Source organism: Thamnophis sirtalis, unplaced genomic scaffold, assembly GCF_051295495.1.
Source record: "Thamnophis sirtalis isolate CommonGarterSnake01/CBP01778 unplaced genomic scaffold, rThaSir2_p1.2 scaffold_4, whole genome shotgun sequence".
Lineage (NCBI taxonomy): Eukaryota > Metazoa > Chordata > Lepidosauria > Squamata > Natricidae > Thamnophis > Thamnophis sirtalis.
This window is the reverse complement of record NW_028261384.1, coordinates 35,065,558-35,080,101: the sequence shown is the minus strand read 5'-3', so window position 1 is coordinate 35,080,101 and position 14,544 is coordinate 35,065,558. Positions and strand designations below refer to the sequence as shown.

Sequence of the window (14,544 nt, the reverse complement as noted above, 5' to 3'; positions counted from 1 at the left end):
GCTCATGAATATGATCATAACTTTCATCTCTTGTAGACAAGATAATCGATCTCAGGAAACAGTCAGGGGACTCGAGAGAGCTTCTGCCAGTTAGAATAGATAATACTGGTGAAGGTGAACTAATAGCTAATCATTGCAAAAAGCAGTTTGATTCATCCATTTCTGAAGATGAAGCAACATTGTCAGAACTAAGTGTCAAAGAAATTATATTCACAGCTTAAAGTAATTCTTCTTGACTTAGTATGCTTTATGCATTTGATAAGCCCTGGTTTAAGGACTATATTAACCCAATCAAGACATAACTCATCCCCACTCAAAGTTTATATCAAAGAAATTACAGTGTGAAGACCAAAAGCTATTTTTATTCCCATTTTTAAAGTTGGATGTGAGGAAAGAGCTTGGTCACTATATTGTGTCTTATATTAGCACAGCAAAATATCTGCAAAAATTCATGCAATAAGATTGTTTGGCTGCAAGGCAGGGTTATCCCCATAATCTCTCATACATGTTCATGTACCTTCTGAAGATTTATATAGTCTCTGAGAATGTACACATTTTCTGCTGCAAAATTTTTATTTTCACCATGTTTTAAATATACGTATCTTGGGACTAAGGGCCTCTTTATAGTGCCCATGTGTGCTCCTGATAATGGACCCATTTAGGAACTCTTCTGCTAAAATTGTGGCTCAGCTGCAACATAACAAGAAACTATAAAGATGGAGCTGCAAGGTAGACAGTTTTATATTGACAAGAACTCTTTTTCTATCTCACCTCCCAACACATTGGTCCCTCTCTACTTTGCGGAAGTCAATATAACATAGTGACTTTTCCACTATGCTTTTGAGCAGTTTTCCTCTTCTCTCCAGCTTGGAAAATAACTGCAGTGAGGCAGTAGAAGGATGGGAGCAGAACATGATGCTGTTTGGATGCTCTTTCACCTGGAGGTGGTGCTAGTTCACTGGTAGACTACTTGGTCATTGAGCAATGGCAGCTGGGAGATACTTGCAGTATGGTATAGGATGTGTGGAAACGCTTTTGGGGGTTAATAGGGCGAAATAAGTTGCTATGCAGAAGCATATTAAGATTAAAAACTGAGTAATTAAGTCATTTAATAGCACTGATTACAAATCTGATTACAGTCAGATTTGTGATAGATAAAAGATGTGAAATCAGGATTTTGTGAGACAGGTATGATTTTTAGCCACTGCACTAAACTCATATAATTTTTTGCTCCTCTCTTTCTTTGGCCAGTCTTTGAAAAATACTTGGCTTGAGAAACCTATCTCTGCTTTCTGATCTTTATATGGCCAAAGTGGACTTATATCTAAAGTTAGCAGATTGTTTCCCCAAAATATTAAGTCTGTACAATATGTATACAATTGTGATGAATTCTATGTGAATTCTACTTAACATAATTTTTAAAGAGTATTTTAAAAATAATAATGAAACTACTGTTAAGAGAGTTATAAATAATACAAAAAGTATTTTAGGGCGGTATAAATAATTCAGAAAACTAAATAGATGTACAAATGAAGGCAAATATATGCAACCCAAGATAACATTTCAGGATCCAATCTCAGTCAATCACCGGGACTAGAGGTTTAGTCTTCCAACCTTTTGGACTCTTACTGGATTGTTGGTTGAACAGAAAAAAATAACCAGGGAAACAATTGAAACCTGGGAAACAAGGTCCTTGTCTGTCAACAGGAGTACTGATTTACCACCAGCTTACCAGGTAAATATGAGTCGAGGAAACTATAACCAATGACTTAATAGCTGGTCATCAATACTCCAATTAACAACTAAAAAGCCACACACAGTCTCATAAATATTATGCATAGAATAGCTCAGTGCATACGTAGAGAGGTTTCCAGAGAAGGGACTCCCATACGAGTCCAAAAGCTTGGAAGACTAAATCTCTAGTCCCAGTGATAGACTGAGATTGGATAATTAATAAACAAACAAACAAGTAAACAAACAAATAAATAAATAAATTCTTGAATTTCCACATTTTACCATAATCTGACTCTCTCAGCTTTTGTAATACAAAATCAATCCCTGCTTTATGTAAAGATAATATTGTATAACTAATTAAATGTACCATTTCTGATAAATCTTATATATTTAACCTGGAACTATTTTGTTCTTTGCATGTAGGAGTGTTTTTTTCCTTTCCTTTCAATTTGAAGTGGAAAGAACAACTCAGCATTCAATTGTTTTTTTTTCTATGTGTACCCAGAGATTATATTGGCAGCATTCCCCTACTGAATTTAGTTACATTATTCACTCCAGAACAATGGAAGAATCAGTCTGTAATCAAAAGGGAAATCAAGTAGAGAAAAACAAATGTTAATACTTTTAGCAAACAAGGAATAAAAGAGAGGAATAGTATGGAACTGCCAAAGTAAAATAATAACAATAAACTCAAGAATAAATAGGCAGTTATTGAGGGGGGGGGGAATGGCAAGGGAGTACCAGATAGGGGAAATATCTGTTTGAAACCTAATATTTATGTTATTCAAGTTGTTGTCGGTGCTTCAAGTGTGCCTTTCTATGAACTCTACCCAGAAATTCTTATAAACAACAGCAGCTATTTAGAAGAAATTGAGTTAACAAGGTACAGAAAGCTCTTTTTATGTACTTACATACTTTCACATCAGAATGAGGTGGAGCCTGCATTCCTACAGGTTTCTTCCAACAGAATGTGCTGTGAAACCAACCATAGAATTAACTCGCTGTACAAAATTGCAAGAGATAGATGAAGGCATTCTAATTTGCTTTATCATCAGATATTAATGCTGATAGCAAAACTAAATGGAAAGGAGTGTCAGGCCAACCATTTAAAAAGTGAGCATTTGGAACAGTGGTGGGATTCAAATTTTTTTACTACTGGTTCTGTGGGCGTGGCTTTGTGGGCATGGCAGGGGAAGGATACTGCAAAATCCCCATTCCCTTCCCACTCTCAAAATTTCCACTACCGGTTCGCCAGAATCTGTCGGAACTGGCTGAATACCACCTCTGATTTGGAAGTAAATAGTTTAGTTCTGACCCTGTGGAGGGGTATTCAAAAGCCCCTAGTATTCATCATCACCCAAAGCACTGAACCAGAGGCATATGCAAAGTTGGAGAAGAGCAAGTGAGGGAAACTGCATCATGATATTGCACCACAAACCTTCATATTTTTATAAATGCATCAAGATGACCTCAGTGATGGAGCTTATGTTACAACTGCATGATTTTATTTTTATCATGAGACGTGAGATCCTGTCATTTCATTAGACCAGGGGTGGCAAACTGGCAGCCCACGGGCCATATGAGTCATGCACAGGCCATGCCCACCCCAGCTCCACAAATGGGAAAAATGACATGAAACATCATGTATGGCAATGTGACCCGGTACATTAGACTGTACAACTTAATTTGAGAAACATTTTTAACGGTTTCCCCATCTATAGTTTTTCTTTTCTTTTTATGGATGATGACCTGCCTTTTCTTCCCTATACTGCAGTGTATTATTTTTTAGTTTTATTTGATGATGATGATGATGATGATGATGATGATGATGATGATGATGATGATGATGAAAAATAGAATGGATAATTATATTGAAATGGGGTATTTTGATGGACATATGACTAATATTTTATGTTTTAATTCTGCATGTACATCTATTTTCTACCACCATCTGCACAGAGTTATCTAAATTTATAACTAAAAATTAAACTATGTAGATGCTAAAATAGAGTTTACTTTATTAAATTAAGCATTTTCACCAGAGAAGCTCAGACTTTAGGCAGTGGGAATCTTTTGTTTTACATAATTAGATTAAGTTATCAATTTACAATATATTATAATGTAGATTAATAATTTATTGCACATTATATTGTATGTTTGTAATATGTTCCTTAAAATATTATCTAATAATTAGACAATGGTGGTGGAGATTTCCTGAACAATTATCACTCTCCACAAATACAGTCTTATGTTAAAAATGAAGTTAGGTGCTCCACTAAAGCAGACTGGAAACTAATTTATGCACCTTACATCTTAGTAGGGTGTTTAGAATCAATTTATGAAACTAGCACTTAGCAACCAGCACATTATGAAATAATCTATGTCTCATGCTGTGTATTGCATTCTCCTGTATAATATTTCTCTACCTATGTGAAGCCTTGCTGCATTGGTTTCTTGAATATTCTTCCCTAAAGCAGACCTGGCAACAAAAATAATGCCACCATTTTTCTGTATAATGCCAATTCCAGAGACAATTTGAGAGCATACTGAACCTAATAAAATGGTAGATAAGGGATTTACAGTAGTATCCTGCATAGAGTGAGGTACAGGAGTGAAATGCTACTGGTTCGGACCAGTTCACTCAAACCGGTAGTAAAAATGCTACCCATTTGCCCAAACTGGTAGTAAAAAAAATGCTACCAGTTCAGGCAAACCAGCTTTTCCGACAATCAGCTTTTCCTGCTTTCTAGCTAGTCTAAATCGCTTGGCACAGTGGATTCCCCCCTCGCTGTTCAATACCTTTGCAGAAGCGCTTTGCGCATGCGTGGAAGGTCTTGTGCATGCATGGAGACAAGTTTATTTACAAAGATTCATCACTTCTTGTTTTGATTGAGATTCAATCCTCTATAAATAGTCATAAAAATCCTATATTTTCTTGTTTCTTGATTGAAAACTAAACGTTTGTAATGGCTATTTTCACATATCCAACACTTCATCTGATTTCTTTTAAATTAAAACAATTGTTAAAACAAGAGTGGTTAAAGTTGTCTTGGATTCCCTAGTGCAGTGATGGTGAACCTTTTTGGCACAGAGTGCCCAAACCGGAATGTGTGTGTGCATGAGCACGCATGCGCACACATGCATCCTGGAGCCCCAGAAACATGAAGACTAGCTGGCCAGTACTCATGTGCATGCCAGCCACATGGTCTTCGGTTTCTGGTGCTGATCTTCACACTGGAAACGCAAAGCCTAGATGGCCAGTGCACACCAGAAACCAGAAGAGCAGCTGGCGATGGCATGCGTGCCTAACAAGTGCCCAACTTGTATGCCACAAGTTCACCATCACGGTCTTAGTCTAATTATTACATAAGAGTGTAAAGAGTACAGAAAGGAAAGCTTGATGATGTATATGTAGTACATTGGGATAATTGAAATAGGTTCCAAGAATTATTGTCTATAGCTGTATTTGTTTATATAGACTTCAACTCCTGGTGATGGCATACATAGAATTTTCTTGATAACTGTGCTGAAGTGGCTTGTTATTGCTGTCTTTTGGATGTTTTTTTTTCACTTTCCAGGCTGACCTATAACTTTGGTATTTCTAAGGGATCCAAGTATAGACAAAGTGATCAAGCTGCTGAGAGATATATTTATGAATATATATTTAGATCAAAAAGTGATGCTTGCAAAGTTTGTCATTATATAAGTAATTGAAATGCTATTACTTAAATACATAGTTGTTATTAGTAGATTGATTGATTGATTGGATTGTCTATGGAGTTTCTCGGTCATCCAGGTCATGGTTGTCCCAAAGGTGTTTTTTTTTAAGGCAAATGGACTTCGTTTTTCCTTGAGGATGTTTTGCTTCTCATTCAAGAAGCTTTTTCAGTTCTGAATCTGAACTGAAGAAGCTTCTTGGATGAGAAGCAAAACATCTTCAAGGAAGAACAAATTCCAGTTGCCTTTTGAAAAAAGCACTTTGGGATTGATTGGATTCCTAAGGAGGTCTTGCCAAGCAAAGGAGTGCTTTATTAGGATCTGAAACATGTACAGAAAGTGCACATATGGACTTCCGTAAAGGATGTGGAAGCTTTTTTTCCTACCTCCCTTAATACTTTTGTTTCTGGATTCATGTGGCTATTGTATTAGTCCAGAAAAATTGATTCTTTAAAAAGGCAGCATACCAGATTTTTAAAAAAAAATAAGTTTCTTGACTTTGGAACAAATATAGAACACTTTTAACTATTAGTAAGATTCCTTCTCTCTATTTAAATAGCAGCAGTTCTGACTAATGCAGAATGATCTAAATCATTGAATGCTGCTACTTTTAACGAATGTGAACAGGTTCCTCAATCACTGTGATAATCTATCCTTTTGATTTCCTCTAACTACACACATACATACCTGTCATGTTGTTTCCTTTCAGGGCATGCAACATTATGCAGAACACAGAAAAGAAATGAGAAATAGTAAATCAAAGAGCATGAGATAAGAAAAAGAAAAAGGAGAATAAATAAATCTGGTTTACAACAACACAATTCACTCTTTGTGTCTTTGTAGCCTTACAAATCATCCTTGCTTCTATCACATCCATATACTGCAATATACATTGTTTTTTGTTCTTTAAACTTTTTTCCAGGATCTTAACAACTCCATCCAATCACTTATTTTCATCTAGACCTATTTATTCTCTTTTCATTTAATTGTTTTGCAGTTGATTCTCATTCATTCTCTTTACATAACCCAACCACTTCAATGTACTTTTTACATGCAGGTTACTACTCACTTTTGTTTTCAATCCACATTTATTTAGCAACTGTTTATGCTTGACACTTTCTTCCTTTATTTTACCATATATATTTCTTTTATGTTTTCATGGCATATACACCTTCCACTTCCATATATTAAAGTGCTCAATAGCTCTCCATTATATAAACACCCATCTTGCAACATAAAACATGCACTATATTTCAACAGAATATATTGAACATAATATATTCAGTATATGCATACTTTCCACTATTTTATTGGTGTTTGCATATCTCAAAATTTCTCAGTTTTCCTTCTTTGGTGAACAGTTTATCAGCAAACTTTTATTCATCTAGTTGCTCTAGTTTTTGCCATGTGCCATATAGCATTATTTTCTTTATGATGTCACTTGCACATTCAAGTTTCCACTTGCAGATGCCCATCATTGTATCATATCTTTCCCATTGTTTTGCAACATTCAATTATTGACATTTTTTCTCATCTACAACCTCTTACACCAAGATTCCAGCAATTATCCTTTTTTGTCATTCCCGTTAGCTGCACTTCTGTGGCATTCTGTAACATAATTATTTCCCTCCTCTTTTCTTTTTTCTTTAGGTCCATTTTCTGTTAATTCTATTGGGGGATTGATTTATCTTCTAGTATATTTTCATTCATCATTTCCCTTTCTTCATTTTTTCCCATCTGTCTCTTTTTTTCTGTGTACATTTTTTCTCAAAGTTGAGCTTTGTCACATCCTAAAAATGTGTCCCACATTCAGAACTTCCTGTGACCCTTACTTCTTTCTAATTTTCATCATAAACAAGTTAACCAACCGTGCTAACAGATATATAGTCTTTTCTTTGACAAGGAAACGTGTAAATAGATTTAAATTTAAACTTGAAATCTTATTTCAAACAGATGGCCACCCTTAGTCATATGTTTTTCATATTACCTCTTATATTGATGAGAGGGCCAACTAGTCACGTCATCTAGTAGAATTATCTTTTCCCTCAGAAATGTAAGAATTTTTCTTAAATAGCTTACTGTTTACTGGAATTTAAAATGTTACTGCAACCAGATCATAGATTTCTACTTTTCCATGCAGGCATTGCAAATTAGATAACACCAGTTTATGCTTTCTGATATATTTTAGTCAGAAGTGGTATTCAGCATGTTCTGACCAGTTCTGGAGAACCAATAGTGGAAATTTTGAGTAATTCGGAAAACCTGTAAATACCATCTCTGACTGGCCCCACCCCATCTATTCTCTGCCTCTCAAGTCCTAGCTGATCGGGAAGAAATGGGAATTTTCCAGTAACCTTCCCCTGGAGTGGGGTGGGAATGGAGATTTTTACAGTATCCTTACCCTGCCACGCCACCAAGCCACACCTACCAAACCACACCACACCCACCAAGCCATGCCCACACAACCAGTAGTAAAAATTTTTGAATCCCACCACTGATTTTAGTGGGGGGGGGGTTTTCATCAAAGTAATATACAACAATGATATGGAAGTTCCTTTATCATTTTTGTGATTGACATTGAACGGAATTGGTTTTGTGAAGAAACCTATGTTTCTCTGAAGATATAGCTATTGTACTAACAATGCAAATTTGGTTAAGGAATATAATTAGGAATTTAATGAAGTAATCCATTTCTTAAACATTCTAATGTTCTTTTACAGTTTTTGTCAACAAGAAAAATTGCCAATTACATTCCAATCTTGTGTGATCACAAAGGAATGCCAGGTGTCAGAATGGTCTGAATGGAGCCCATGTTCCAAAACATGCTTTGATATGACATCCTCAAAAGGATATCGTACAAGAACACGGACAATCAAGCAATTTCCTATTGGCAGTGAAAGTGAGTGTCCAAACCTAGAAGAAACAGAGCAGTGTGTAACTCAAGGAGATGGAGTGACAGCTTGTATCACGTAAGTATCAATACATCTCAAGATTTTAACATTATACAACCTTGAGGCTCATGCTCTTCTGGCATTGTGAGTGCTTAAGTAAGTTAAGTGACAATTCTAAATCTACATTTCAGTTGAATAAATAATGGGAGGGGCCTATGATTTATGTGCTATTAACATAGATATGCATGTACGGTATATTCTGCATAAACTTCTCCTTTAGTGTTGAGGGTTTTGTGATTCAAAAATGAATGGTGCTGTTATAGTTTACTTTACTTTACAATACAATACAGTACAATACAATAGCAGAGTTGGAAGTGACCTTGGAGGTCTTCTAGTCCAACCCCCTGCCTAGGAAGGAAACCCTATACCGTTCCAGACAAATGGCTATCCAACATCTTCTTAAAGACTTCCAGTGTTGGGGCATTCACAACTTCTGGAGGCAAACTGTTCCACTGAGTAATTGTTCTAACTGTCAGGAAATTTCTCCTCATTTCTAAGTTGCTTCTCTCCTTGATTCTCTCCTTGCTTTCCACCCATTGCTTCTTGTTCTACTCTCAGATGCCTTGGAGAATAGTTTGACTCCCTCTTCTTTGTGGCAACCCCTGAGATATTGGAACACTGCTATTGTGTCTCCCCTAGTCCTTCTTTACATTAAACTAGATATACCCAGTTCCTACAACCGTTCTTCATATGTTTTAGTCTCCAGTCCCCTAATCATCTTTGTTGCTCTTCTCTGCACTCTTTCTAGAGTCTCCACATTTTTTCTACATCATGGCGACCAAAACTGAATGCAGTATTCCAAGTGTGGCCTTACCAAGGCATTATAAAGTGGCATTAACACTTCACGTGATCTTGATTCTATCCCTCTGTTTATGTAGCCTAGAACTGTGTTGACTTTTTTGGCAACTGCTGCACACTGCTAGCTCATATTTAAATGGTTGTCCACTAGGACTCCAAGATCCCTGTGACAGTTACTACTATTGGGGAAGATACCACCTATACTGTACCTGTGCTTTTCATTTTTCTTGCCTAAATGTAGAATCTTACTCTTTTCACCATTGAATTTCATTTTATTAGATAGTGGCCAATGTTCAAGTTTGTCAATATCCTTCTGTATCTTAAGCCTGTCTTCTGGAGTGTTGGCTATTCCTGCCAGCTTGGTGTTATTTGCAAATTTGATAAGTTCCCCATTTATTCCCTCACCCAACTCATTGATGAAGATGTTGAAGAATACTGAGCCTTAAACAGAGCCTTGGGGTACTCCACTGCATACTTCCCTCCACGTAGATGCTGTTCCATTGAGGACTACACGTTGAATGCGGTTGGTCAGCCAGTTACGAATCCATCTGGTGGTGATGCTGTCCAACCCCCATTCTTTTACTCTACTAGTAGGTTATGGTCTACCTTATCAAATGCCTTACTGAAGTCCAAGTAAACTATATCGATGGCATTCCTCTGGTCCACTAATTTTGTCACTTTGTCAAAGAATGCAATAAGATTAGTCTGGCATGATCTGTTTTTGACAAACCCATGTTGGCTTTTGGCTATTACTTTGTTTACTTCTATGTGTTCGTAATTCATTGCTTGATTATCTTTTCCAGAATATTTCCTGGTATTGAGGTCAGGGTGATAGTTCTATAGTTTCCTGGATCTATTTTTTTTCCTTTTTTGAAGATAGGAACCACATCAGCTCTTTTCTTGTCCTCTGGCAGTTCCCCGGTGCTCCAGGATCTCTGAAAGATATAGTTTAGTGGTTCTGTGATCTCATCTGCCAGTTTCTTCAGAACCCTGGGGTGTAATCCATCCGGTCCTGGTGATTTGAACTCGTCTAGGGTAGACAGGTGCTCACTTACCATTTTCTTCCCTATTTCAATTTGTGTTTCTAATCTGATTTTTGTGGTGCTGTTTTTGATAGGTTGGACGGTTTTATCCCTTTGTGTAAAGATAGATGCAAAACATGAGTTAAATAGTTCTGCTTTCTCCCTGTTGCTTGTCACCTTCTTGCCACTTTCTCCCAGCAATGGACCAATTGTTTCCTTAACCTTTTTCTTGTTTTTAACATGTTGGAAGAAGCTTTTTTGTTATTTTTTACTTTTGTGGCAAGCCTTTCTTCATTGTGAGCCTTACCTTTCCTTTCTTCATCTTTACAGGCTCGGGCTATTTGCTGATATTCTGCTTAGTTATGTCCCACTCTTTCCACTTTTTATACTTAACTTCTTTGTCTTTCAATTTGTCAGAGAGTTCTTTATGCAGCCATGCTGGTTTCTTTTGGGAGCTGTTCTTTTTCTTCTTCTTGGGTATTGTGCTAGACTGAGCTTTTATAATTTCATTTTTCAATGAGTTGTTTTCCCCTTGAGGATTCTCATCCATGGAATTTTTCCCAAGCTCTCTCTAAATTTATTGAAATTAGTTCTCTTAAAATCCAAGACTTTAGTTTGACTTTGACTTTGTTCTACTACTTGTGTTTGCATAATGTTGAATTCCAATATTGCATGGTCACTTGCCCCCAGGGTTCCTATGGCTTCAACACCTTCTAACATTTATTGTCATTGCACCTGGTACAATGAAGTTAAATGCCATATTCTGTATACATTATAACTATTAAAATAAAAACACAAACATACATCCTTTACATTCTATATAATTGAAATTGAAAACCCAATATTGCACTATGACATAGAATTCAATATGGTTACTGCCCTGGGATAGAAGCTGTTTTTCAGCGTATGTTGTCTTGTTTTTATTATCTTGTAGCATCTGCCAGATGTTAATTGTTCAAAAAAAAAAAGGGTGCTCAGAATGAGATGGATATTTAAAAATGTTTTAAACTTTCTTAAGACAGTGGGAGTTATAAAGCTCTTCCAAAGAGGTGAGAGGGCAACCAATGATCCTCTGGGAATGATTTTGACCCTTTGGAGTGCTGTCCTATCTGCCACTGTGCAATTGGCAAACCATACAGCCACCAGCAGTTTTTCATTCAGTTATTGTTTCATGAGATATCTCAGGTAGTATAATCTCTGCTGGTCCCTTTATGCTGCAATGTGAGCGTCCCAGGTCAGGTCCTCTTTTATGATAACACCCAGAAACTTCCTTACTATAGCTTCCATAGTACCAGAATAATTTCGAGAAAAGTTTTGATTCAAGTACCTCTTGCAAGAAAATAATCTCCAGTTTACTTCCCTAATGTCTAATACAGAATATTGTCCACATATTTATAATATAGAATTTGCTTAGGGATAAAATTATCATTTTTGTCCCTTTGGACAATACTTGTATTGAATGAATATTGTATTCATTTTCCTCATGTGGCTTGAGGAAATGTTCCCTTGATATTTCCTTAAAGTATTCTTTGAGTAGAGTATTTTGTGGTGTTTCTTTCTCTTCACAAGGATGATTGAGATTTAACTTACTGGAAATGTTGTGCACTGGCGGATCGGAAGCTCACACGCTCTTGTCATTCATCAGCACTGCTGAGCTCAGTAGGAGCCTTCTGCAGAATTGGTTATCATCCTGACAAAGAAAAAATTGTAAATAGGTTACACACAGAGAAACATACATTTCAACAAAGAGAAATAGAAGATGCTTCCATATGTCTTTCAAAAAAAAGGAAGACATGCATAAATTGTAAAAACAAAAAACCTAGCACATAGTTCACTTATCAAAAAGGAAATGGAAGTTTAAAAATATTTTTCATTCAACTCTTAACATTTTCAGAGCATAGATATCTTGGATATTATTTTATATTTGGTACCATTCTTTAATTTCAAATTATGATTTCAGTTTGTACAGATCCAGAATGTTTTTCCTCCCGACCAGAAATTTGCAGTAGTAGTTGTAGATAATAATAATATTTTATTCTGTGAACAATTATCTAATTTGGCCTAAAACTCATAGTTTTAATATTTTCTTTGGCTTTATCCAGATCAAATAGTATAATCTTATGGAAGGTCACTCATAATTATATCCTACTGTAATAAGTGAGCATCAGGAAATTTAGCAGAAAATTATAATACCATTTGCACATAATTCCTATTTTAAATCACTGGGATTTTCCTTGACTCAGTTACTTAAGCCATTTCAATAGGATCTGCATTCAGTTTAAATAATTATTCACTTTTATTAATTTTATGTTCATTAATTATACTTTAACAACTTATAAACACAAATGACATTGAACAGGAATTGCCATGTTGCCAGTTTATGGAGGTCCCAAATTAATTCCCTAAAATATAAAGGTCTAAGCTGAAGTTGCCGTATTAATGGTTTTTTGCACAATTAAATGGACTGAAAGTATCTGAGGCCAAAATAATATCACAAGTCTATGGCTTCCAAATATGTTCAAGTCATTTCAATAGGATCTGAAATTTAATTAATCAGTGTCATTAATTTTACATAATGTTACAACCTGTTGTAACTAATTGAAAATTCAATTCTAGTAATTAAAACAAAACTTGCACTTTGATTGCGTGTGTGGCTTCCATGCATGTGCATGGCTTGAAAACGTCCCTAAATAGGATGGCATAGAGCTGGGGCAGGTGGGCAGACCAACCTATGATTTCCACTAGCGGTTCAGGTGAACGGGTCCAAATTGGCTGAATAATCTGGTTTTCTTCCATCTTCTTTCATTTTTTTCTTAAGAATAAGAAATAACTTTTGTGAAATCAGAAGAGAGAGCCACTTAATTAGTAACATTGGGAGTCATCTTTCTGGAAGAATTCTTCATGTTATTTCATTGTGCATTTATCTCCTTTTTCATTATTGTTGTTCTTTAGATATGGCTGGAGGACCACAGAATGGACAGAATGTCGCATTGACCCTTTACTTAGTCAACAGGATAAGCGAAGAGGAAATCAAACATCTCTTTGTGGGGGTGGGATTCAGACTCGGGAGATGTATTGTGTGCAAGCGAATGAAAATCTCCTCTCTTATTTAAATACACTCAAGGAAAAAAAAGGTATGAACATCTCATTATCATGGAAGCTAAATCTTCTAAAGTAGATTTTTTTATTCTTTTAAAACTATATTTTATTTCTGAAATATATTTTTGATCTTTGACATTCATGAAAACCTGTGGCATTATAGTTAATAATGTTAGCTATGAATCAAGAAAAATTATGGTTCACGTATTTCATTTGCCTGCCACTAGGGGTGTCTATGTGGGATGCAGTGGCTCGATGGCTAAAAAACTGAGCTTGGCGATTGAAAGGTCGGCAGTTCAGTGGTTTGAAGTAGTGCCACAAAACAGGGTGAGCTCCCATTACTTGTCCCAGCTTCTGCCAACCTAGCAGTTCGAAAGCATTTAAAAAATGTGAGTAGAAAAGTAGGGGCCACCTTTGGTGGGCAGGTAACAACGTTCCATGCACCTTCGGCATTTAGTCATGCCGGCCATAGGACCATGGAGACATCTTCAAAGGCTCTTTGGCTTTGAAATGATGATGCCCCTAGAGTCGGGAGCAACTAGTACATATGTGTGTGGGAAATCTTTACCTTTAGGAGTGTCTTTTTTAACCACACCCTGCAGATATCCCTGGCTGTCATGAATTCAAGAAGTAGGCTGGAGGAAAGTCATACTCTTTAACTACAATCTCTCTGCTCTTCTTGTATGCAGTGGTGGATTTTGCTTGGTTTCCCAAACTGAAAGACCTACCCAGGCATTCACCTAGATGTGTGACCGCTTGGGATTAGATACACAGATACACATACACAGATATGCACATAAATTGCAGAAACATATCATAACTGAGTAAATGATCCCCATTTAATTTTGTGAGGAATTACATAAGAATATATTCCAGGAAATTGTATTTGTAAAAAAAAGTCAGCCTCCCCAAGTTTGATATATTCAAATGTCATAGAATAATAACAACAGAAAATCCTAAAATTCATGGAGGATACAATCTTAATAATTAGGAGAAATATAGGCATGTGGAGTATGGTCTGAGTAGGAGGAAAAATCATATAGTATCATATTCTTTGTTTTTTCTATAACATTGTAAAATAATTTCTAAATCGCAAATTGTAATCAATACATGTGGTTTCCAGTTTAGAATAATCTAAAACACTCAGATTATATTAAATGCATTAGGTTGCATACATTTTTAAAAATAATAATAATCTAGATACTATATTTCAGGAACAGAGA

At 36.0% G+C, this 14,544-nt stretch overlaps 1 protein-coding gene across 5 annotated transcripts in view; it reads left to right on the top strand.

Moving 5' to 3' along the window:
* Positions 1–14,544, top strand: part of THSD7A (thrombospondin type 1 domain containing 7A) — a 292,617-nt gene that overhangs the window by 162,700 nt on the left and 115,373 nt on the right. For all 5 annotated transcript variants that reach the window (XM_087712745.1, XM_087712744.1, XM_087712743.1 and 2 more), the window contains exons 5-6: positions 8,172–8,420; positions 13,175–13,356. In XM_087712745.1, the coding sequence (XP_087568871.1) occupies positions 8,172–8,420; positions 13,175–13,356 (431 nt within the window). The remainder of the gene's footprint in view (positions 1–8,171; positions 8,421–13,174; positions 13,357–14,544) is intronic.